The following is a 26,403-nucleotide window of genomic DNA, read 5'->3' on the forward strand; positions in this document are numbered from 1 at the left end:
AGCGGGAAAGAAGCAGCCTCCGTGGCGGTGCTTTATGGGTATGCCTAGTGCGTCTCTCTGCTCCCCCAGCGGATCCACATCAAACGCACGCACTGTCACAAAAGATCAAAATTTAATTTATCTCTCGGCAAAACTGCTTAATTCTGATGCTTCTCATTTTTTCTCGATCCTAGTAGAGATACAAATCAATTTTGTGCATTAGGCAGGGGAAGCACACCTCTTGTTTTGACCTGTTGCAGTAGTTACACGTACCTAGTTCAGAATAAACTCTCCTGAATAAAAAAACTCAGGATTTTAGAACTAGTAAAAACCAAACCTGCAGTCTGTAGCATCAGTTTTTAAAATTTTGAATTCATAAAAATGGCAGGGGAAGTTTGATATACACTTAGATCTTTATGATTTTTACAGTATAATATTATGATTATAGATTTTTATGATATACCATTGCGCATACATATAGTTTAATACTTACCTGAGTACCTACATGCATGGAATAGCACCTCTCATAACCAGTCAGAGCATTACTTCTTGTGATCAATGTAATAATATATTCAGTAATCATTCTGGAAGTTCTTTTATAATCTGCTTTGTAAAATCAGCAGCATACATTTGAACAGTGGTATTGCATTTGTTGTGAGCTATAATATGCCATCATGGCTGATTGTGACTGGTTTCATGTCATTTCTATGTAAGTTAAGTGTTATGAACATACCCTCCAAGATTTTTCAAATGGAATATTTAGAATCAAAATAAAGAGAATGGGTAGCCCACTCCATGTGTGTGAAGGCTGAAGAAGGCTTTATTTAATATTTATTATTTATTTAAGTGTTATTGCTGGTATAAAAAAGTTATATATCAGCAATGATGATCAGAACTCCAGCATGTATTCATAAATCTAATACAAAAGAAAAAATAAAGAAGAGAAGAAAGTGAATAATAATAGAACGGAAAAAGGAAAAGACACAACATCTTCCTTCCATTTGTGGCCATTTGCTTCTTAAACTTGAACTTCTTAAATGCTTAAAAGCACAAATGGATAGCACAGGCTAAATGTAACATATAATCTTGCCTTTTCTGAATTGCACATAGTGCCTGCATATCTAGGAAAGCATTTTATGGTACATGACTAAGTGGGAACATATTTCAGGGCTTCTTATTCTGCATCTTACCTTTGCCATTTGCTAAAGCATTGCTTTTTAATGACGCTGTTATTTTTGGCTTCGAAGTTGTGGCAGTACATGACTAGGTCTGCCATTTCAGTATGAAATCGCTGGGATAATCAGGACACAAGCTGTTTTCTGATTGGAATTTAGCCTTAATAACGGGAAATAACGGTGCATTCACACCACTTGGGCGACCTGTGTAAATGGCCAGTAAAAATTATGGTGGACATGTGAATGGCTCCACTTCAACAGCTTGCTGGGTCCTTGCATAAATATGACTTGATGCAAATATAGCAAGTCATGATGGTGCACTTAGACTTCAATTGTTAAGTTGCCAATAGGCATGTGTGCGTCACTGAGCATCTCATTTACATATGAGAGAAAAAGAGGATATTTTTGAATCGAGTTGTCTGTGTTTGAGTTCTTTTTTTGTTGCTGTTGTTTACCATCTCTCAAATTTGCCCAAGCACACAGTATTAAAGCAGGGTTGTGTGCAGGGTAGAGTTGTATTTAGGGTTTTGCACGGTATAGGGTAAATGATATGTATACGTTTTCCTCCGCCATCGAACTGAAAGATTTTTAATAGCCACTTTCATCCCCTAGCGTGTGCATCTTGAAGACTGAACATTTAATTTTAGCTTTTCTGACACCCCGTAGACGTAGATTAATTACAGTCCCTATTTTCTGTCACTTAAGTGGAGCCAGCCTATCTGCAACAGATGCATCGATTCCGAGTGTGGCCTCCCTCCTCAAGCTTGGCTCACAGAGCAATTTTCCGGAGCTCATAAATGATCATTTCCCAGGAACCAATCAAATCCCAGCACCTCGACTCCTCAACAGCAGTGATTGATGGTGGAAGATAACTGTTTCAGGGCTTAGCTTTCGCGAGCTTTGATAAGAATTATTTGGCACGAGATGGCTTTTTTTTTGTCCCTGCCATATGTTCATCCCAAAGTGCATCAAAAGCAAAGTGAAGGTGGGTCGTAAGATGAGTTGATTGGCAGTGCCACTGAGCTCAGGTTTAATTTGATGTATGCCGTATGGCTGTGTGTGTCAAGCCAGATCTCTGATGGAATCCAGACTTAATTAAGAGAGTTGCGTGCTGGTAAATACACACGGGAGTGTGCTGGTCAGGGATGTATTATTGTGTTTTTGTATTACCTTTGCTTCATCTGTGCTCAGATGTATACTGTGACATATTTATCAGCATAAAGCAAATTGGAATTGATCCATGTCTTTTACTCCGTGCTAGCTTTTTCATTCACCAGTTTATGAAACCCAGAATTTTAAACCCTAAAAATGTTCATGCGTGCATTCGTGTGTGTATTTGTGCGTGTGTGTTGCCATCCCAGCTGTAGTGACCGCTCAGCTCAATGTAACACTGATTCATCTTAATCTGATTGTTTGCATGCCTTGTCAGTGTGCTTGCAGTAGCGGCCGTGGTGAAACGGATGAATTTCTCGGATTGGATTTTCTTTGTTCTCCCGTTGAAGACAGAATCGAGTGTTTCAGCCAGACAGCGTTAACACCCATCCCTTCTCCCCGTGTCTAACTTGACACGTTGTGTAGCTCGCTGATAGAGGAAAGGGAATAGGGCAAGTACCACGCATGGAACCTTCCGGCACCTCACCCCGCCATGGGGTGAGGCAGAAGTTAAGAAAACAAGCCTGGTGTCTAGAGGGGTGTGAGTTTGCCTCCCAAATGTGACACTGCTATTGGTCTCATCAGCCAGATGTTTAAGGTTTTAATCAATCCCATCTCAGTGTAGTCAGTTCAGGAAAGGGAGTGTGTCATATGAACCAACGATTATGTGCGGATTTTATACATTGACTTCTTAAATACTAAGTCAAAAAAGTAATTTGGAGATTTACAATGTGAAAGTAGTATCTTTTATTGATAACTGCATCAGAAAAACCTGGGTCCAATCAACATTTGGACTTAACTGTGACTCCAATATATATTATAATTTTAGTTAGGCAAATTCAGCAATCGCAAAAAAAAAAGACACTTGCTTTTTGTATGTCAAGGTAAGTTTTGGAAAAGGGCCGATCTGATAAGGAAGTTTGACTTCACACAAAATATCATATGGAGGCAAAGAGCCAAGATCTGTACTTGGTGGTATAGTAGTTGTGGTGGGGGCTGAAATAAATTAAATATTTCCTTCAGGGAGAGTTCAGTTTTTAAAAAATAAAAAATAAAAACATTTTTTGTTGGATTGAGAAAAGGGAATTGTATTTGAAGCAAGGGCATATCCTGTGGAAATACTGTCTACAGTATCTGAACATTTCTTGTGGAATCCATTTAAACGCAAACATAAACTCATTACAGTTGTTGATTACAGACTGTACTGATGCTGACAGTTGTATAATGATTATCGACATCAGCTGATTGCAACTGAAAATTGCTTTGGACTCCTGGAATGGGGACCTTACTTTTCCAAACCAAAATTAACCTCAGCATTCAATGTTCAGTGCGCCTCCAGAGTTTAATATTGCATTAATATATATATATATATATAATATATATATATATATATATATATATACTATATATATATATATATATAATATATATATAATATATAATATATATATATATATATATTTATACATTTACAAAAGTATATAGACACCCCTGATTATTTTGAACCTGATAACCACAGCCATTGCTAACAGGTGTGTAAAATCAAGCATTCAGCCATGCAATCTTCATTGACAAACATTTGCAGTATGGGTATGGGAATGGGTCATACTGAAGAGCTTAGTGACTTTCAACGTGGCACTTTCATTGGATGCAACCTTTCCGACAGGTCAATTTTTCTAATTTCTGCCCTGTTAGAGCTCCCCCAGTCAACTGTAAATTCTGGAGCCTATCCCAGCGGGCATTGGGCGAGAGGCAGGAATACACCCTGGACAGTTTGCCAATCTATTGCAGGGCACACACACCATTCACTCACACACTCATACCTATGGGCGATTTAGAGTCTAATTAGTCTCCAGTTAACCGGAGTACCCGGAGGGAGCCCACGCAGTGGGGTGTGCAAGCAAACTCCATACAGAAAGGCCCAGGCCGGGGACCTTCTTGCTGTGAGGCGACACTGCACCACTTCACAACCGCGTTGCCCCGAAGTATACAGTACTTATATGTTTGTGCTTTTGGTTGAGAAAAAGGGACAACAATAAATCCCCTAAGAATTATATGATGTTTTGTATATGTCCTTGAGATATTACTTTATTCACATTGTAGCATCACAGACCACATGATAATTTTTAAGGAGACATTCAAAATGTTTCATAGTGTATGCATGTAATAGCCTGTAGTATGGTCAGGTGGGGAAGGAGATGAAATGTGGATGAATAAAATGTGACTAAAACAGTGATGAAATTGCAAATGTTTTTGTTCTGCTGGTAACCTTAATATTAAGCACAGAAGTAGACACAGAAGTAGAAAGTAATTAGGTGGGAACTGTCAATCAGAAACTATTTTAAGTGACTCTATTATTAATGACTTGCAAAGTCTTGGCAGTACAGCAAAATAGCACAGCTACAGAATGTACAGTATTGCAATAAATAAGTATGATGAAGAAAAGTACAGTAATCATGCAACAGCAGTGTTCCTCTAGCATCTAGTGTTTAAAAAGATATTAAATAGCTTATAAAGGCCACTTCAGTTTGTTTCCTGTGATACACACACACACACACACGTACTCACTTACTCATGCAGCCATATGTGCACGTGTGACCAATTAGACACTACAGAAAATTACAGCAAATCTTGGTTAATGAAGTCCAAAGGAAGGGTCAACGTACAGAGAGAACTGAAATACAGGCTTTTTCAAAGACTCCAAACAGCAGACAGGGCCAGGTGTGCCTTCGTGCCCCCCCCCCCCACCCCCTGCCCCCCATGCTTTTAAGTCCTTTTTTACATTTCATTGAGCATTGACACATTTCCGTCCGCTTGGTGCATATCTGCAACACTCACGACACGCTACAAGTTACAGTGTACCAGCGGTTGGCGTGTGCTTCAGTTGTGCTGATACAAGTGGCAGAGACCTGTTCTTTGTCCACGCAAAGCTGAAAAGCTGCACTCACGGGAAGGAGAGAGCCATGGTTGTGGAAGCTTGGCATGCTGGGATGGGCGCTTTGGAGATGAAAGCGCTTTGTCTCCTGCTCAGCCGCACTCTATTTTCAGCCCAGACAGCTTGCCACATCTGGCTCTCAGAAGTCTACAGAGCGGAAATTAGCAGCCAACAGATTACCCGGGACTGTCAGTACTACTCGCGCCAGATAGACAGTGTTTTCAGGGAATAAAAAAAAAAATAGTTTGAGATGGGAGGGTGGGGGAGGGTGGGGGAGGGGGGGGGCACTCTCCACAATGAGATCAGCGACCTGATAGCGCCTCCCGGTTTTCCCGTCATCTGTCTGAAAATGAGTTTGCAGCCACGGAATTGGCCAGGCCGCCCGTCTTAATGTGCGTTTATTAACACCGGGCCCGAGCGGCACTGTATTCGCCTGACGCTTTCACCTTCGTCCAAAGTCGCCCTCTTTCGTCATCGCCGCGGATACGCTTTCTGTCACCACTTTGCGGGCTGGCGCGTTTCGCCCGGATTAATTGGCTCGTCCGCGGCGGCGTAGGGACGCCGCTAGGAAGCGGCTAAGAACTTGACCAAAGTTCTGTTCATTAAAGGCCTTATCTCCCGACAAGGAGATTAATTCTGCATTGATTGCGTTGATGAGAATTCAGTCGCGGGTGGACCGCGTTTGCCTTCTGCAGATGTTTCGCTGGCTCTAAGGAAGCACGCTGTAGAAGAGGGTTAATTGAAGTGTCAACCGGGTGGAAGATAAACTATGTGTTGCTCTGTGTAACAATTGCAATGCTGATGGAGAAATGGAAAGCAGGAGAAATTCTGGCAGCCACTGAAAAGCCTGCTTCTTACATTGCGGTCCCTTTAAAGCTGATTGTTGCGACGAAAGTGCTTCTCACTTACTGCTATCTTTGATTTGAAAACTAACACCAATAGCAGCCGCAGAAATCTCTCTTCACGTTGTGTGTGTGTGTGTGTGTGGTGTAGGGATGCATAGTTGTGTCTCCCTGTGTGCTCGTGTCTGTGTATGTATAATGTAGGGATGTAATCTTGTCCTCCTAGATGTGTGTGATTGTATTTGTGTAGGAGAGGTTATAGGAAAGCAATATGCCACGTTTGTGTGTATGTGCGTGCATATGCGTGTTTGTGTGTGTGCCATGTTTGCCTGTGTGTGTGTAAGTATGTGTACGAATGTGTGTGCCGATATGTATGTGGACGTATAGATAAGAGGTGTGACTGGTTTGTTTTCTTGCAGGTCCAGTACCCTGATACGGGGGCGATAGCAGTGACAGCAGAAGGGAGGGAGCTGGTGCTGCACGTGGAGCGTAATCAGTAAGTTTCTGTTTCCACCCCCCGTCCCACCCCCCCTCCTCATCCTCCCAAACAGGACTCAGGGCAGCCTGCCATCATACCATCATAAGAGCTGTCTGGATCAGGTCCAGCTTTTCACATGGGAAGTATGCGGTGCAGATAATGGTTGAGTTAACTGATCCTGGATTAGTATTTGTGCCATTGTCCACATGGATCCACTGTCAAGCTTGCTGATCTTTGAGAAGGTTAGCCGCTGATAAGGGGATTGAGAGATATTGATTGTACCGTTACTATGAACAGCCTGTGACATGATCTGAAATGTGTGTGTGTGTGTGTGTGTATATAATGAACTATGTGTGCGCACAGGGTGAACAGTGTGTTTGCTGTGCTGTGTGGACAGTGAGTGTGTGCAGTGTGTCTTTGTGCTTATGTGTGTACTGAATGTGTGTGAGAGAGAATGAGACAGACGTCTTTCTTAAAAATTGCAGATGTATTGATAACTTGCAGCTTTCTCCAGTCTTTCGCTTTGGTAGTATTGTCATATTCATGGCATAGTGCCAATAAAGCATTATTGAAGGGAATTGAGAGAGTGATAGAGTGAGAGAGAGAGAGAGAGAGCGAGAGAGAGAGAGAGAGAGAGAGAGTGAGAGAGAGAGAGAGAGAGAGAGGGAGACAGAGAGAGAGAGATACGCCTGTTCGGGCATATGCTTTAAATGCGCAATTCTGTTAGGGGAAGGATCAACAGCCCCAATTGCAGCACAGTTCATTTCAGCCTGTCATAGCCTGAGGGACAGTGAGTGACCACCCACCCCATATAAACATTGTACATATTTATTGATTTACTTCTGTTGCTGTCAATGCTGTTATTGTTATATATTGTTACACTTATCATTATGATTTTAATATTATTATTCTTTTACATATTATATATGTATTCTTTGGCAATAATTGCATTTGTATTTCATGCCAATAAAGCAACTTAAATTGAAATTGAAATTGAAATTGAAGAGAGCGAGAGAGAGCCTGACCTGGTTAGAGATGGTGTCAGTGTCTCAGGCCATGGTGAGCGTGCGGTGCTGTGCCACCAATGTCCTCTGAATGCTCTTTCGGCTTCAGATATCTCCAACCAAATTCAGCACCTCAGCATTCTGAGTGACGTCACAGGCAGGTGGGCCTCTCGTAATGGATGAACAACTGAAGCTATTTAAAGTTAGGTTTGAACATTACATTCCTACTTCTGTTGAAAATTTGAAAACTGTCCACCGTGGAAGAAGATTGCACAGAACCGAATGGTGAGTTTTGCAAGTGACCTTGTTATTTCAATTCATATATAAAAGATCACAAGGGTCATAGATTATAGAAGATGGATTAATGGAAATATCTGGCAAAAAATGATTTAATGGACTGGAAATACTGCACGTTTGTTGAGACATGTTTTTATTGAAGGGATTCTGTCGTCACGGTGTTCACTGTGCATAAAAGATTGTCGCCTGATGGTTGTACAATGACGCAGGTGACTAATGCATTCTTTAATAGAGTCACTACTGTTGGAATTAGTGGCTACAGTAAGACCTCCCACCTGTCTGTGACATCATGGAGAACACAAGGAGTATGCTCAGACATTTGAAATATAAGCCAAATTTTCAAGATAATGCCCTAGCCTTTTCCTTTTGCTTGCCTTGGAGTTGGAGGAAAAATCTCTGTACTTTGTCTATACTTAAGTCTAACAGGTAAATTAAAGTATGTGATGCTTATTTCAGCCTTGACATAGTGTCTTCATATTCGGAATTTTCAAATGAGAAGAATCATTGCAAGACAGACTGTTGCATGCTGGGAGGGTGTGATGCACAACAGCTTTAGTACTTGGAGATGCCAGTGTTGAAGCTGACATTACTGTGAAAGGGCACTTCATTTCCCTTGAAAAAGCATTTGTTATTTACAGAGTCAGTTTTTGAAGGTCGTAGCAAACAGTCAGATTTCCTTTGAGTCCACAGTGCTACCCCAGTTTTATTCTCATAAGCTAAAGCTGAATATTGTCATTTCCTCTTAGGACACCAGACTCAAACATAAGCCCGTTATGCTTGCCGTGCTCATGCTGTATGACCAGAGATGGTTGAAGTATTCACTAATTGTGTTTAATGCATGTGCTGCAAGTTCTGTCATGTATTATCATTTTGAATAGAAATTATGTTAATAATATGGATAGACCATGTTGAGGTGTCTTTCAAAATGTGAGGAATGCTGTAGATTCTCATTCACACAAATCAGCATTTTCTTGTGCAAAATGTCTGAATGATCTTGTTTTACCCACACACACACACACACACAAACACACACAGATGAGAATATCATGTGGTTGCAGTCAAATAATTCAGTATACAATTGTTGTGAATCTTATCGTGTGTTACTAAAGAGGACTTGTATCTGTGGTCACTGCCATGAAGCTGGTATTTACTAACATAACCAAAATTTACACCAAGCCATCATTATAGTCATAGCTGCTAAGTTACATCTTGAAAGACAATGCTATGGCCTGAAATCTTGCCGTTACGACTGCAACAGTACACTGCACCTCCTGTCCTGCACATATGAAACATAGATTGTCCTTTTTTTGCAGTTTCCTTTCAAAAGTGTGCATTATTAATTCCTCTGGGGAGTCGCATCCCAATGTCTGTATGGCCACACTGCGATGCTTCCACTTTTTATGTGACTTTCCCTGGCTTTTTCGACATACTGTACCCGTGCAGGCTGAGAGTTCCAGTCTCAGTCACTCTACAAAACAAAGACGGGTGGTACCTCAGGGAAGTCATTACACAGTGTATTCGCAGCGGTGCACATAAAAGTCACAGAGTGCAGCTTTGTGGGAGACTTTCCTAACCTCTAGTCTGAAGCTGTTTAGTCAAACTGGGAGGAGGGCAGAGGGAGGTGGGGGGAGGGGGGGGGGGCAGTTCTCTTCCTCAGGTGCATTCACCAGGAGCATGTAAATGCCCAAGTCCTCTGTGTGTGAAAAGCTCTGCTGCTGGCGTGGATTCAATTACCTCTCCTGGGCATTGTTGTGTGTTTGCCTGGCTCTAGAGGCACATGGTGACAGAGGCCTTCTCTGACAGTGGCAGCGAGATCCAGCTTTTTATTCTTTGCCCCGGGCGCTGTTGAAAGCTTTTTTGTGGAGATGGCTCTTTGTGAATCTACCTAGTTTGTCTTGTCTGTTCCCCTGAGAGCAGAATGTGGCTTTCCTTTTTTTTTTTTTTTTTTTTGAAGAAAAGTTTGTTTAAAGTCACAGGAAATGCAAGGTGAGGATAAGAGGATAATAAGCGTCATCGCTTGTGTCAGAACACATTTGTTTTTGCAAAAGATTGCAATTAATTTGACTGCGCACTATCCAAATGATGAAAAATGCTGAGGACATAGAGGGTGTTTGTGTGGAGAGTGATTTTGCTTTTTTTATGCAAACTGAATATTGTTCACATTTAGTGCCTTCGTTTAATTTTAAACGAGATCGGGCAGTCTGCTCTCTTTTATGTAGTTTTCCACTTTTTTCTAACGGGGAAATCAGAGGGGGTTACAGGTCGAGATAGGATCATAATGCAGAAAGAACCATGGCTGGATTCCCACCTCCAACCACGCAGGGGGATTTGCATATGGGCTGAGAATTGACTCTGCTTCAAACTGCACCACATTATGTATTTTAAAGATTCATTCCTTTAGCCTGTTGCCATTCATATTCTTTATATTCTTTATATTCTAGCATTCCGGTAATAAACTGCACAGTGGAGGCATATAACATTTATACACCTTTCAGCCTGTTCTAAATCAGGAAAATGAACAGATAATGATTTGGATGAATGAAAGTGCATATCGCTCATTTCTGTTTCAGCTTTGCTCTCGTGTGATTGGTTACAGTGTGGCTGAACGGTGGTATTTCACCTGCGGTTGTACCTGACCTGTGAACTGCCATCTGGCATTGTCTGACCTGTGAAACTGAGGCATGGTAGAAAAATGTTCTATGACCCAGTGTTACCCCCCATCCAAACCGCCACCCCCTGCCCTCTTCCCATGCATCAGCCCTTAGTACCCCCCCCCCCCCACACACACACACACACACATAATGCTGAGGCACTCCAGGTCAGTAATAAAGGTTCTGTGGTCTGTGCTTCAGTAGGAGTCATAGAACCTTTTACCGCCCTTTGAGCATTTTTGTTAGGACTCTTTAAGCACTCTAAGACTGAGATTGTGCCCAAAGCCAGAAAAGCAGACTATGTCAGCATGGAGCTGCTATGCATTATTCCTGGCCCTGAAACGTTAAGTCATTCTCTATTCCTTATTGTGTTATCTCCTTGCTAGGGTGTGTGGAGTCATGGTGGTTTACTGTACGTGAGGTAAAGGGGGTGTACATGGACTGAGGGTGGCGCATGTGGGATTTTGGTAATGTTTGAGGGGTGAAGACTACGGTAAGAAGATAAGGGGTTTACTTCAGGGCCTCATGTGGAGAAACAGTCCCCAGTAGGGGAAAGGTCTAAACACTCGCTTGTGTGTGTATTTACATCTCAGAGTCGTAACCTATCAGGTTTCAAATCATAAATAAATCGAGAGGGTGCCGTTTACCCGTTCAAGGCCAGTACATTCAGCTCGCACACGCACACGCACACACACACGCGCACGCGCACGCACACGCACCCGCGCACGCACACGCGCACGCACAGGCATGAACACGAGTCACTAACAGGAAATGCGCGAGGCTCGTGTCACAGAGAGACAGGGCTCGGTGCAGGGTGTCAGTTGGCAGAGGTGTCTGTGTTTACCCTGCTCTAGCCTCAGAGACAGCACTCCGGCGTGGCAGTTTAGTCTGGCCCCGGGAAACTAGGTCAGCAAAGTTTAGTTCCAAGGAATTTGAGATATCCTGGTGAGTGGAAAGTGTGGGGAGGGAGTGTGAGTTTGAGATTTTAACCCCCCCCCCCCCCCCCCCAAACCCCCTTCCCCCCACCCCACTCCCATCAGGAGCCCACTGGCCAGACATCCAGCAAAAATAAGTACAGTGCCAACGGACCCTGAGGCAAAGAACGCGCCCTGAAACTAAAGCACATATAGATTTACTGTTAGGCTCAGTGGGACGTGCACTTGTCTGTCAGACCTTTCCTGTCCCCCTGACCTCCCCCTCTCTAGCTCACCAGTCAGAGCTTCATACTCTCAGCCACAGGCTAATCCTCAGATGCTGACATGTGAACTTTACTGGCTCTTCATCTTCTTAAAGGAAAGGATAATCAGAACACTAGTTCAGGAAAACACACATACCTGTGTGCACGCACACACACACGCGCACACGCCCATACGCACACACACACGCACACACACACGTACACACACACACATGCATACGCACATAGACACACACGCTCACAAACGCACTCACGCATACACAGACAGGTTACTGTGTTCAATTTGGATTTGAAATGTTTTATTTCTGCTGTGGGTAGCAGATTTTCTGCGTGATCATTCAGGCTAATAAATAGTTAAAACAAGTGCTCAGATGTTAAAAAAAGAAAAACTACTGCATGGCAATAGTTTTGGAAAATGATTGGATTGCTCCCATTCATTAAATTAACCTGTTGTTCCTGTCAATCATTTGCGGTTAGAGAAGTATCTCTAAAGCTCTGGAGGACTACGGGATTTGTATTCCACAGTAGTACTGGACTCATTTAGATCATCCAATTATATTTTGTACAGCTTTTGCTTTTCCAAATAAGCTATTAATGCAGAACTCTTTCAAGTAAGTAAGGATGCTAACCAGGCAAAGCCATCCGGTCCGATCGAAAAAGCAGGACCACAGAGGGAGATGGGCTTTACTGTTAATTATGCTAAATCCGATTAGACCTTTGGTGCTCCGAATAAAAACTATACATTAGAACTGGGGAGATTGACGACCTCCCAACGGCTTTCATTAGCCCGAAAGCAAATAGCTTTTCCCAGGAATTAATTTGCCTTATCTTGGCATTTCACCCACGGCGCTTTAAATTGTATTATTATTAAAATCAATAATGAACTTTATCCTTGAGATCCAGCCTTAGGTGGAGACAGTGCGGAGAAACCCCCCCCCCCCCCCCCCCCCCCACACCCTGCGTCCCCGCCTCCCCGCCAGGAGGCTGTTAGCAGATGTTTATTGGCTGTCTTTTACAAACCCCGTGAAGTTGTGCACTTCCTGCAGAGAGGGAGGGTGGAAGCCAGGACAAGGTGACCAGGGTTCAGCTGTGACAGGGCCTTCTCACACAGGCCTTCGCAGCCCCCCCACCCCGAGCCGGGTGAGTCGGTTCAGCGTTTGGGCTGGTGCCACAGTAGGAAGTGGTACAGCAGCTGCCCTGTGACTAAGCCTTTCTCATATCCTTCAGCTGTCCGCCCCTAGATCCCAGCGTCTCTGATGAACCTGTCAGTGTGGTTAGGCCCATCCCATCTCCCCTAATTGCGATTTATTGTTTTTATTTTTTAATTTAGCAGGCACCTTAATCCAGATTGACTAGCACGGGTTATATTTTTACATGTAATTTAAACAGTCGGGTGTTTTTCCAGAAGCAAGTCAGGTTACTATGTGAAACAGAACAGCAGTGCCCCACCAAAGACTTGAAATTGTAAACTTAACCTTTGAGGTAAAGGTTGCCTAACCATTATACTACATTGCCAATGTGGCAAAGTGCTTGCACACTTGTGAACGCAGCCTGATACAAACAAGTTCTTTATGAGTTCACTAAAATATTCACTAAAACTGTGAGTGGATTTAACAAATTCTACCTATTCCATATCCAGTTTTCTGGTGAATCTGCATTGTATTTTGTAGACTATGGATTTCATAAACCTACCATCAATTATGAGAAACATTTATCTGCAGATGTGTTTTTTTGCTTGTGTTGGTTAACTTAGACCAGGTAGGCTACCATATTATGTAGTGTGTTCTATGATGTACATGCTGCTACCCATGACAAAAGAGTGTTTCTTAAATGACTTGAATGACTCCATAATTGCATGGTTTTCATAAGTAGTCTTTGCAAATCAGGTGTTACCACACTGAACTTACATATTATTTTGGGTCGTGCCTTCAGTAAATCATTATCTCTCAGGAGTTGTTTCTGGATATTCGGGATAATACACTTTTTGGAGGCTTATTGTGCCTCCAGAAAGTATTCACCCTCCTGGAACCTTTTCACGTTTTCTGCTATTACAGCAGTGCTAATGCACTGAACTGTTTTCTCCCTCACCAACACAATAGATGTAACACATTTTTTATGTAAAAGTATGTTTTTATTCAACACCTTTTTTGAGTGAAAGTGAAAGACTTGCATTTCTCATTTACGAAAGTGTGCACCCCTCAGTCAACACTTTGTAGTTGGCACCAATTACAGCTCTGAGTTTTCTCCTGTATGTCTGCATGAGCTTTGCACATTTAGATTATGGAATTTTTGCCCGTTCCTCCATGCTTATTTGCCAAGTTAGCCAAGTTAGATGGAGAGTGTATGCAAGTGTTATTTACTGTTGAAACAATAATTTAGCAAACATTAAAACTTATGTTTTATGTTTATAAAGTGGTAACATTTACGAATAATCATTATATATATTGAGTATACTGAACAGTTACTAATACATTTTTGTATTATGTTATGAATAATGTTGTAACAAGAGCTTTTTATTTTCTGTATTAATGAGTATTCTTTTCTCTTTTAATTGTTTTTTTTTTTTCAGTTAAGACTCCAGAACAGCTGGTTGAAAGATTTGTTTGATTCATTTCAAGTTAAATTAGATGTGTGTTGCTCCGTATGATCTTCGCAAAGTTTTTATTTGAGCTGAAAGTCCAGTTTGCCTTAAAATGAATAATGTAGTTCTGTACAAAAACTAAGGATGCATTTGTAATACAGGTAACTTTACTGCAGGTCAAAGAAAGGTAAGTACGGTTGGCCATTCCCCAGTTGCTCACTGTACTTAGAGACCCTTTTTTCAGCATCGGTTGTTTCCTTGACCTTTTGTGTTAATGAGTTCTCCGAGGACCCGGTTCATACAGAAATTACAATGATAAATCGAAACAATGTCGAAACAATGCATTTTATGTCGGGAACTAACATTGTACAAAAATATTTATTTTGTATTAATATTTCACAATACATCATTCGCTTCTTTTTTATTGCATCTTTTTCCACATATGCAAAACTAGAGCAAAAAAACAGAATATTTAGGGGAAGTTTTACAATACAGGAAATGTACTGCTGCTTTGGCTATTGTTTTACCTTGGACTTCCAGTTCCTGTTTGTTCATTACTTCCTGTCTCTGGCTAAACATTGTCCCATTCCAGGGCTTCCAGCTCCACCAGCTCTAAATCACCTGCAACCTGATGACTCCTCCGATTTAAAGACATCTGTCATGTGCATGACGGAGCAGGGAGGAAATAATATGCAGCCAGATGTTTTTTATAATATACTTTGTTAAATTTAAGGGAAGGTAGAAATAACTGAAATGAGTTTCCTTTTTTGAAAACCTCTGAAACTTGAGAGGTACACTTCATTCCTACTTTAGAACGCCCCCATAAGACCATGCCGACTTGCTCTCAAAGACAAATAAAATAAAAATAGTGGCTATGCCTACACACCACGCACTGAGCCAGTATTAGTAGTTTGGATGACTCCCTCCGGAAGCCTGTGTTTTTTGCTGGCAATATGTTTTTAGGGCTGAATTTGCTAAAGTTAGCCATTACAATTTTTAGCCGTTATATCATAGTTAATGTAGTGTTTATGGCAATGCAATTTTTAGCAGTTATGTCATAGTTAATGTAGTGTTTATGGCAATACATTTTTTAACAGTTATGTCATAGTTAATGTACTGTAGTGTTTATGCATGCATACATACACACACACACACATACACACTCACACACACAAACACATACATACATATTACATACTGTACTTACATACATACATACTTAAAATCACAATAAATTATTGAATCAATCATTATTACATACAGTACAGATACATACAGAGATATGGAAATTCTGGCATAAGTTATATTTTATATGTGCACATATATTTTAGTCTTTGTTGAGTAGTGCCTATGAAGGTGTGATCAGTTTGGTTGTTGAGTGTCGATAGAGGCTTCTGATTGCTTTTTATGAATCAATGTAAATGGCACAATGTTTCCGCCTTCTCTGTTCTTTTTTTAGATGGTTGAATTGGGCTGGCCCCCTCATTTTAGTGGAGTTACTGATCAAATTGCCTTTAATTGAAGGAAGTGAACTCCCCCGCCCTCACCACAGTGGAACATTCCGGCAGAGGCCGCACGCAGAAAGTGCGGCACACCCTATCAGGTGACACGTACTAACGGCAGGCAGGTGTGGGCGGGACCCTCGGTCTGTTTTTACAGGGGCCGCGGGAGTGCCTAACGACCTTTTATTTCGGTCACCGAGCCGCTTGTTTTGGCCGCGGCGACCGTATCCAGGGACGCGGCAGGCCGCGGGCTCCCGGCCAGGCCAGGCCAGGCCAGCCCGGCCTCCCGCGCCACGCAGGAAGGAGCGAATCACGTCAGGCAAGGGAAGCAGGCGCGGGGCCCCGCCTGATGGGGCCCAGATGGTGGCGGCGCGGTGATGAATGGGGGGCCCGGGCTCTCAGTGGGTCAGCGGGTCAGCTGGACGGGCCCTGAGCTCAGCGCTTTCTCACCGCCGGAGCGGTGGCGGCTCTTTCTCCCCCCCTTGATAAAAGCTGGAAAAGCCAGGGGAAAAGGAAACCGGGGACACACCGGGAATTATATAAGTCCCCCCCCCCCCCCCCCCCCCCCCCCCAACCCCCCTCCCCCAAACGGAAGACGCAGCCGAGTTTCTGTCTTTGTGTGTTGGCGTGTTGACATAACTGTGATTAATTGTGTGTTTTTGTGTGTGTGTGTGTGTGTGTGTGTGCATGTGTTTGTGAGAGAGAGAGAGAGAAAGAAAGAGAGAGAGAGAGAGAGAGAGAGAGAGAGAGACTGCGTTTTTTTTGTAGGTCTCCTGTTGGTTGTAAATCATTTTAATTGTGTGAGAGATGAAGGTAGAGTTCCTGAGTTGTTTAATGAGATGAAAATAAACAAAGTTAATACCATAAATATAATGCACATGCTGATGCTATTCTGGTTGTATGACCTAAGTGTTTTTGTCAACACAAGCTCAGTTTGGTGAGCTTATGCCAAATTCTGTTTGTGAAGAAACAGAAAATAATAATAATATTATACACGGGTCAGAATAAAGGTTTATTAATCCCAATCCTATTCAACAATCCAAAGCCCGTTTAGAAATCTTGTATTTCATAAGCGATGTAGATATTAACCAACACTTACACGCTTAAGTTTCATTTCTATTTTGGGGAAGACACACTGCTGAACTACCTAGTCTTGCATAATCAAACGTTAAGTCTCGGAAGCATACTAGCAAGTCTGATAATTAATTCATATGAAAACATTGCCGGTGACATGTCTCACAATCTTTTTTCGAACCTAGAGTATGCTTGTGCCTGTACAGCGCTTGTTTTGATCAAAACTATCGGAGCTACTGCTCCTCACGTCGCTACTCTAAACTTCTGGGCAAAACACGAGCTCTGTTTAATGAAGAGGGAAGCAGCTGCTTTCGGTTGCTTTCCAGATTGATTCTTATCCAGCCGAGAGGGGAAAAGACCCCAAGGCCCCATGTCTGTTCTATTACTCAATGAACCGTGGCTGAATCCCACGCCGGAGCTCTCCAAGCCCGGTGAAGGAAAGTTTATCCCTGCTCTGAGACGTGCGGGATAACATCCATATGCTCCAAGTGGAGCCTCGCTTATTGCTGTTTTGTTTTTTTTTTTGTTTTTTTTTTGTTTGTTGTTTCTTTAGCGCGTCTCACAGCGAGAACGGTGTTGAGTCACGGATGCGCCTCCATTCGTTTTGTAGCCCATTCCAGCTCTGAGACATTGGAGGGGGAAATGTCTTAAGGCAGCACTTTACTTCCTCAACTTTACTCATTGGTTATACTGCTTTTTATAGCGTTACCCCTGAGGACCGGTTAGCTTTAGTTGGCGCTATCTCATCAGTAATACCGAACTTAACCCCCCAGTATAACCCCAAATAAGTAATTTAACAGTGTGTACTCATACAGTATTATGTAGTAGTTACGAAAGGACATTGTAATTGTGTAATTATAAAAACATCTATCATTTTTCTTGGAGCCAGAGAATCGTGCCTTGCTAGTACAACAGCGTATGATGCAATTTCAAAGCAGTCATCTGGCAGTTAAGCAGGTTTTCTATAGTAGTGCTCCAAGGCTCTTTGTGATGTACTGAACCATTGAGTAGATGTAGCAGTTTCTCCCCTTTCCTTCAGCGAAGCATGCTTTCTGTGTCGCTATTTTATTATAATAATAGAAAAATACAGAAAAATGTCCAGCATTGAACTGACAGAGTGCATTTTTCTCTGAAAGAGTACATTTGATCGCATTCAGTCTCTCTTAGAGTCGAATTCGCACAGGATATTCTTATTTATATTTGGCTGTGTCTCCTTTTCATATTTAGTGTTGGATTCTCTTCATTTCCAGCATCCTGCTCTGACCAGCCTGGGATCTCAGCCAGTTTCTGAACAGGAAATCGTTCATTCAGCATTAATATGTTGAGATTTCTGATTGTTTTACATGTCAGCAAATTTATATCCTCTAAAAAAAGATTTGGACACAACCTGTGAATTTTTTCATTTTGACAGTTATGCCTACTCTGCTGTCCTATTGCCTTATATTATGTGGTTGAATTTTATTCTAATAAACATGCAACATTACACAGAGTGTGCAAATCTTTATGGACACCTACTCTTTCCCTGACTGACCGGGTGAATCTAGGTAAAAGTAATGGTCCCTTTTTGATTTCACCTGTTAAATCCACGTCAGTGTAGATAAATTGGTAGATACAGGTTGAAGAGGGATTTTGAAACTTGGGGGTAACTGAGACATGGATGGTGTGTGTGTGTGTGTGTGTGTGTGTGTGTGTGTGTCATTCCGAGGGTCGGTGTCTGTCAGGTTAGGTATACTCCTGCCATTGCATTTGACCAGAACTGGAGTTTGTGCCCGGGTGCTGCACTATGGCTGCCCACTGCTTCTAAGTACCTAGGATGAGTCAAATGCGGAGGACACGGGGTCAATGAAGTATCGCTTAATAATAATTCATCTCTTTCAGATTTGCATGGTCAGTCTATGTCATGGAAAACAAAGGTCTTCAATAATATACACTGAGTGCAAATGTTTTGTACACTCAGTGTATGTTATCACATTTTCATTACATCGTATGGCATATATGGAAACTGCAAGAGTCTGATTGGCCAGAGGAATCATTTGTACATGATGAGGTGGTTTATACCCTGCTGACTGAAGCCCAACTTCCCGGGGCCATGTTATGACTAATTATGAGCTGGTTTACAGAACTGCTGGCCTTATGGACGTTGGCACGATCAGGGATTTGTTTGCGCTCTTAGTTATTTTCCCCAACACATTTATCAGAACCAAAAACGTCAGCTCATTGATGCTGGACAAACGATTATCTCCTGTCAGGTGTTTGGCTGTGATGGGTTGTGTACAATACCCAGCACCGTCAGTGTTGCCATGTGATAATATCTTGTAGAAAATCTGCACTGTAAAAATGTTGTTTTCTGTAGAGCAAGGTCCAATCTCTACGATACTGTAAGTGAGGTTTGGCCATTCGACCCATGGTTTCATAGCTCATTGTTCTCTACTTTACTGGACTCGCAATAGAGAAATTTCTACTTTGTGAATCAAAGTCTAGATTACCTTGGGGTGTCACATCGTTTCAAACACAGCGCAACCTCTTTATCCCTGTATGTTTATTTGTGATGGAAACATCCGGAGAGCGGCTGCCAGTTCATCTACCGTTGTTCCAGAAGATATGTGGCGGTTTTGGGGGCTGAGGGTGCAAGCCGTTGTAGCACAAGGAAGCCATTCACAAAATTCAGAACCTCTTAAAGCAGCGGGCGAGCCAGGCGACAACATTTTATTGACGCGTTCAGCCGCTGGTATGCGTTTTAACAGCTGATCGCTTTGCTCACCTTAACGAATGATGAGATGAGGGAACAACGTTTGGCTCTCATTTCCTTCTTTAACACCATGCAGCTGTTGCCTTTTTACCCGGTGATTGCGGGCTAATCTAGAGGACGTCGATACCGCGATCCTGTTGTTAGAGCGTGAAATGGAAGTCGTGTGGAAAAGGAGTTTCATTGAATGATCAATGCGTTGGGACGTACTTGTCTTGGGGAGCTTTCCAAGCCAAACGCTACTGTGAGAACAAACAAGATGATCAATACATTTCTGTTAGTAGTCTATGTTTTTAGAGGGAAAAAAGGCCTGTTTTGATTGCAGAGGTCGATCCATCTCATTTGCTTTCGCTCCGCGTGTTTTCCTCGAAAGGGCCTGGTTTTGGAGCGACTCGCTCCCCAGGTGCATTACCGCAAAACGAAGGGCATGTCCCTCTTCATCTTCAATCGTGTAGCCGCACACCCCAGTCCTTTCTTCTCTGGGCCCAACACTCCGTTGGGCTCGCGGCATCTTCTGGGCTTCTTTTGTTAGATTTGAAATTGGGGGATCTGTGCCTTGAGACATGTTTTTCAATTATTTAATGGCGTTTCCTCAGCAGGTTTTGAAGTTGTTCTCTAATGGAGAGGGGGATAGTCGCAGTTTCGGTTTTGGGGGGTTATACTGCATCATTACGGCACACAGCGGTGAGAAAAGAAGTCTGGAAAAAAAGTAGTACTTCTATGACTCATGCTTTTTGCTTTCTTTGGGTCAGCTGAGGCCAGGTGGTTTGCATTTTTGTGAGAGGAAAGTTCACCGGTCTTCAAAGGCTTTGTCGTTTAAAAGTCGGCGTCAGGTGTTTTCTTCTTTGAGCAAATGCCTTATGGAAGCTTTTAGAAACTTAAAATGAAACATTTTGTCGACCCAGTGATGTCAAATGTATGAATTTATTTAAGGATATATTTATTATTTATTTTTTGTAACCCACACAATACGACTTAATGTACCATTCTTAAATGTACCCCTGGCTGTGCAGGCACTCACTTTGTCCTTATAAGAGGGCGAATGCATTTTTTTAATGCTGTACTTTGTTGGATTCATAAAAAACCAAAGCCAGAGCACACAGACACAGGTTTGTAACCAGTACACAGTAAAATGTTCAGTGCTCAATCAAACTGTTGGACTCATATGCACTCTGTTAAGAGTTGAATTAACATCAGACATTTTACTGTGTATATGATTACGTATGAAGACCCATCGAAGATAAAATAGGTTAATTACAAACTGTTGCTTTCAACTGTTTCGCAAGTACAGAGCAAGATCAGAGACATATATAAACTAAAGAATGAAACTAACGCTTTCCATTTTTTCCGTATTATATTTTTTAAAAATTATAACCAGATACTTGCTTTTTCTTCCAATGTGGAAATCCACTTGATAAAAGTAAAATAAAATGTGCATTGTACAGGTACCACTTTCTGAAAATAAACAACTCAGAGAACTCATTTGCAAAGAAATGTTTGTGGTTTTATGAGTTTTGATGAAGTGATGCAAAAAGCTACAGATCTACTAGAATTTCCTTTTACTTCTTTCCAAACAATTATAACATTTAAAGTTAATGAGGTGACATTGGAGTGTGCAAAGAGTAGGAATCGAGCACCTGTGAGACTACGAGCTGTATCAAATGTCTGTGGCTCCTCTATTGCTGGAGGCACTGTTGGTGAATCTAGGAGGAAGTCAATGGTGCACAGCCATCCAATTTTTATTTTCATTGTATCCATTTTTGCAAACCTGCCTCCGAGAACTTTACAAGCAGCCCCGAGCAGCTAAAGTGAAAATTTTAATGCTAACAAAAGATATGGAGTGGATATGAGACTAAAGTCGTCAAAGTGTGACAGATGGGCTACTGAAATGTATATAAGCACCAGGGAAATGAGGGAGTCTCCTGTTCACAGCATTAACACCTGTGCTTTGTCAGCCAATTAAGAAGTGCGCCGAGCCTGGAAAGGGGACACTAATTTCAAAATGAATATAAAATGCTCAATTTTACATCAACATAAAATATTGGCTTTGCTTGAAATTGCTTTAACTACATTTGCTGCTACAGTGTAGCACTTTTGCGATGTTGGCATAAAAATGTAAATGAATTCAAAATTCATTTTTACTGAAATGTCAATGCAGCGGGAAGCCTCTGTATGTGCTTGGCCCCTGGGGTGCTGCTTGTTGCTGTACTATAAACACCATTATATGATAATCACTTGGCAGATGCTCTTATACAGAGCTACGTACAATAGTAGAGAACATCAGCGTTACTCACAAATACAAAAAGGTCTTATCACTAGAAGGCACAGGGGCTCATTTATATTCATTAATGTAATGCTAATCAAACAAAAATGTGTGTTGTAACAAAAGAAAGTACCACTAGACAGATAACACACAGTTAAACCTGTAACATTATCCAGAAGGAAACTCAAAGAAAGAAATAGTAAAACATATTTAAAGGGGGTGCAATCTGAGAAGGTGAGTGTTCAGTCTGCGTCGGAAGATGGGCAGGGTTTCTCCTGCCTCGACTGCACTGGGAAGTTCCTTGTGCAGTAACAGAGCTGTCCCTTTAGCTGCATGATAGGCTAGCACCAAGGTTTTAATTTTGTTATGAGTTGATATAGGTAGCCAGCAGAGGGATATGAGAAGACCAGTGACAAGGCTGAGTAACAGGCCTGTTTGAAGACAGCAACAGTGGACAGGGATGATTTCACCAGAGAATAAATATATATTACTAATAACAATAACTATTAATTATTATTATTAGTAGTAGTAGCAGAAGCAGTAGTAGTAGCAGCGGTAGTATTGGCAATATTAGTGGCAGTAGTGGTAGTATTAGTAGAAGTATTAGTATTAGTATTATTTGTACATCTATACAGTAACTGTGAAGGTTGTTTTTATCTGTTGCCTAGAATTTCTACAGATTTTGGAGTCAGTTACACACTAAATGTGGTGCTTCATTCACTTGTGACAGCCCTTCGAACATGGAACCTGCCTTGTAAGGCACCTGGTTTATTAACCAATAACCAAGCAGGGTAGAGCACAGTGTCCTCCCCTCACCCTTCTGACGCATAACCACAGGTTCTGGGCTTTTTCTCCTGGCGTGAGAGGGAGGGTTCGGCGCTTGGGTAAATGTCACCCCACGCGTCGTCCGTGTGCGACGCCCAGAAGACCTGCACGCTTCCGCGGTGCGGTGACCTTTAACGCTAACAAGTAATTATCACTCTCCGCGGTTCTTTTGTGATCGCCTGGTTTATTAGCCCACTGCTCTCAGCAGATAGCGACAAGTGACACACATGATATGTCACCACAGAACCACGTGCCAGAGAGAGGGCCTGGCTGGAGGCTGTCAGGAGAACAAATAGAGTGCGAGATCTTTTGTCTCTCTCTTTCTTCTCGTCACCGTGTATTGTGAGAAATGCTTCACTCAGTTTCCTGCTTTTATTGAAGCTATTTATTTGATCTTTAAGTCAATTTGATTGTAGAAAGTAGTGTTTTTGTAAGGAATTTATTTGTTCATTTAATTCAGGGTCATGGGGGAGCTGGAGCCTATCCCAGCTTGGCCTCCCTGTGGGCCATTTGCAGATGGACTCTCCGATTGCTGTAATTGGATTATTACCGTATGGTAAAAGCACGGTAATTTATTGCCGTACTTTTGTGCACTGCAAGTGTATTTAAAGTGGGTGCCATGAATACAGTGAGAGCTTATTATTTTTTGCCAGGGTTGCCACACTTTTTTTTTTTATGTCACAGTCCCCTAAACAACTCTGGCTCAGTCTCCTTGTCAATAAAACAGTTAACTGTCAGTACATACCCTACACAATAAAGACTGCGAAGCAGAGCCTATTGAACAAGCAAGAATTCAGAAATATGTCATCCACATAATGATCTATATCAGAAATGTATTTAGTGCAATATAAATACTTAATACGTTATTATAATGCATATTAACAAGGACACGTAAAAGCAGCATTTTTTGTTAGCCAAGTTTATTTTATCTATAGTAATTTACAAGCTCTTGTATCTTTAATCTCTTGATTGTAAAACGCAGGAGTAACTTTTTGGCTGGAAATTAAGGTGCGTTTTTTTAAGGTGTTATTTTTTGAAGGTAAAGATTTTGTTCCGAAATAGGTTGTACTTTTGTGTGCTGTGGCTCCCTTTCACGGTGTTTTCCTTGGATACAGAGAGGGCCTGTTAATGCCAGGCAGCTGTGAGACGCGGTGCTAAGTGAGAACTTATCAGGGAGCGTTTGATAAGACAACACAGCCACTGGGAGGGATGCAGCCTTCTCGGCAGTACAGCAAGTCGAGCAGCACAAATGTAAGACATTTTCTAAACAGGCGGTGGAGGGGAAGCCAGCCAGCAGAGACAGCTCTATGGTACACTAGTGAGAAGGCACATTCATTATCATTTAAAGGTTGCACACATTGTGTGTAAATAGGCCGCGAGCTTGGAAATTGGCCCATGCCCTTGTACGGTGACCTCCATGTCCAGCCCGAGCACTCGCCACTTTCTCACAACTTAGCTGTGATGATGCTACCATACCGTCCAGAAACACTGTCAGAATGATTTTATTTCTGAGCAATGTTCGTATTTATAAACCCACTCTATGATTTCCCATTGGCTGTCTCATAAGCCCTAGTTTCCTTTGAGGGGAGACAGATTCATCTAGGAGGGCCCAGCCCAGCATCTGCTTCCCACCCACAAAGTGTCCCTCGCTGCAGGCCCAGGGCTTGCAGAGCTTATAGCCAGAGTGCCTCTGACTGGCCTTAGCCTGAACCGTCTTCCAGCAGCTCCACTCCCCCCTTCCTTACGAGGGGGTATAACAGGAGAACAGGCTGGGAGTTGCTGTCTTTCTCCCGTGTGAAAAGCCTCCATCTGGAGGCCCTCCGGACAGGCAATGTGATGCCGGTCGGGGGTCCTTTCTCCAGACACGGCATCGTTCGCGCCTCGTGAAAACCATTCCCCTGCCGCTTTTTCATTCGCCATCATCGTAATGCAGGCTCCCGAACTCCAAGGTTGTTTGTTTCTTTGTATATATTCTCTTTTTTTTATTATTTCATTTCGTCTATGTTGCCTGTCTCATTTCTGCGGCACTCCGGGATTTTAAAAGCTTGCTTGTTGCTCCGTACTCATTAATCACTAGCGTTTCTGTTATTTAAATGGACCTGTGTACCGCTGTTTGTGAAGAACGGTCGTAATCAAGGTTGGCAGTCGCTGTAGCAAAGCCAGAGCCTTTTGCATATGCCCCTCATTTACTGGTGCTGGAACCGTGCGTGCGCGGAAAAAATGTGGATTTTCATTCTGGCGAAGCAAAGAACGCTGTCACACTGAAACGACTCAAATTATAGAGACGGTAACAACCGATCTGCCCTGTCCCCAAATGAAACATTTACTGCGGTGAGCTGCCGTATGTTCATTAGCCCTGTTCATTTAAAAGGCTTCAGTCTCCTCAGACAGTGAGTGGAGAATGAAACAGAAGGCTAGGGGACACTTTTGGCCTTCTATTCTTTTTCCCCTTTCTCCATGGTTCCCGCCAGACCTGGGTCAAATACGGATTTGTTTTGGATTCAAATTTTCTATGCATGACTGATCTTGTCTGGTGTATCAGAACCAATTAAATACTCTCAAAAAGTGCAGATCCCACCTTCTGGTCATATTGGCAGGCTCAGTTACACCAGGCAAGATCAATAGAGCACAGAAAAGTATTTGAATCCAAAACAAATATGTATTTGTCACAGGTCTGGTTCCAGCAGAGACCTGTGAATTTCCTGTCCATTTTGTTTGTCAGAAAAGTAAGACGGAGTGTAACACAGTAGGTAAGGAACTGGGCTTGTAACCGAAAGGTCGCGGGTTCGATTCCCGGGTAAGGACACTGCCGTTGTACCCTTGAGCAAGGTACTTAACCGGAATTGCTTCAGTATATATCCAGCTGTATAAATGGATACAATGTAAAAATGCTATGTAAAAGTTGTGTAAGTCGCTCTGGATAAGAGCGTCTGCTAAATGCCTGTAATGTAATGTAATGTAGTAGGAGGGAGATTGATTATGAAGAGCTGATCCGTGTGTGTTCTCTCACAGTGAGCTGCTGGGCCCGGACTTCACAGAGACGCACTACAGTGAGGCCGGGGACCAGGTGACCATCTCGGCCAATCAAACGGTAAGTCTGCATCTCACTTCCCACAATCCTCCAACTTCGCCTTCATATGGCATTTCACAGCCCATGATAAACCACAAATGCTATGATTCCTGATCATATGTCTCTCTGACAGTTAGCACACGTAGGTGTACATAGCCATGTACATTCAATGTACATGTAAGAATTAAGGCATATGTATTCATCGAGTTGATACACAGTATAAATTGTGCCAGCAAATTTGATTATAAACTTCATAAGTAGAATGAGATTATGGCTCACTCTGTGTAATTATAATGGATCGCCTCAATGTATGCAAATTTTACTCCACTGAGAACTTATAACAATCCAACACCCCCCCCCCCCATCCTATTTATTTGCATCATATATTATGGATCTATATTAGCCATGCATTTAGTTCAATATAAATATGTAAAATATAAAACAATAATATATATTTCCCAGGAATGTCAAACCAATGTCTGTTTTTTGTAAGGAGGGGTTATTTTAAACTATGAAACCATGAAAACATAAACAAAATATTCTTAAAAGGAGAACTTTTTTAAAGAATTTTGCTGACGATGTCCTTGGACTCCACACCTGGACCCCAGGTTTGGAAAAACTGTTTCAGGGA

At 42.2% G+C, this 26,403-nt stretch overlaps 1 protein-coding gene across 3 annotated transcripts in view; it reads left to right on the plus strand.

The window, feature by feature from the left end:
* Window positions 1-26,403, plus strand: part of LOC118226931 (disintegrin and metalloproteinase domain-containing protein 33-like) — a 101,422-nt gene that overhangs the window by 34,296 nt on the left and 40,723 nt on the right. For all 3 annotated transcript variants that reach the window (XR_004765127.1, XM_035416932.1, XM_035416930.1), the window contains exons 3-4: window positions 6,503-6,579; window positions 25,715-25,793. Coding sequence is in view for 2 of the 3 variants with exons in the window: in XM_035416932.1 (XP_035272823.1) it covers window positions 6,503-6,579; window positions 25,715-25,793 (156 nt within the window). In the remaining variant the exon portion in view is untranslated. The remainder of the gene's footprint in view (window positions 1-6,502; window positions 6,580-25,714; window positions 25,794-26,403) is intronic.

Source organism: Anguilla anguilla, chromosome 5, assembly GCF_013347855.1.
Source record: "Anguilla anguilla isolate fAngAng1 chromosome 5, fAngAng1.pri, whole genome shotgun sequence".
Lineage (NCBI taxonomy): Eukaryota > Metazoa > Chordata > Actinopteri > Anguilliformes > Anguillidae > Anguilla > Anguilla anguilla.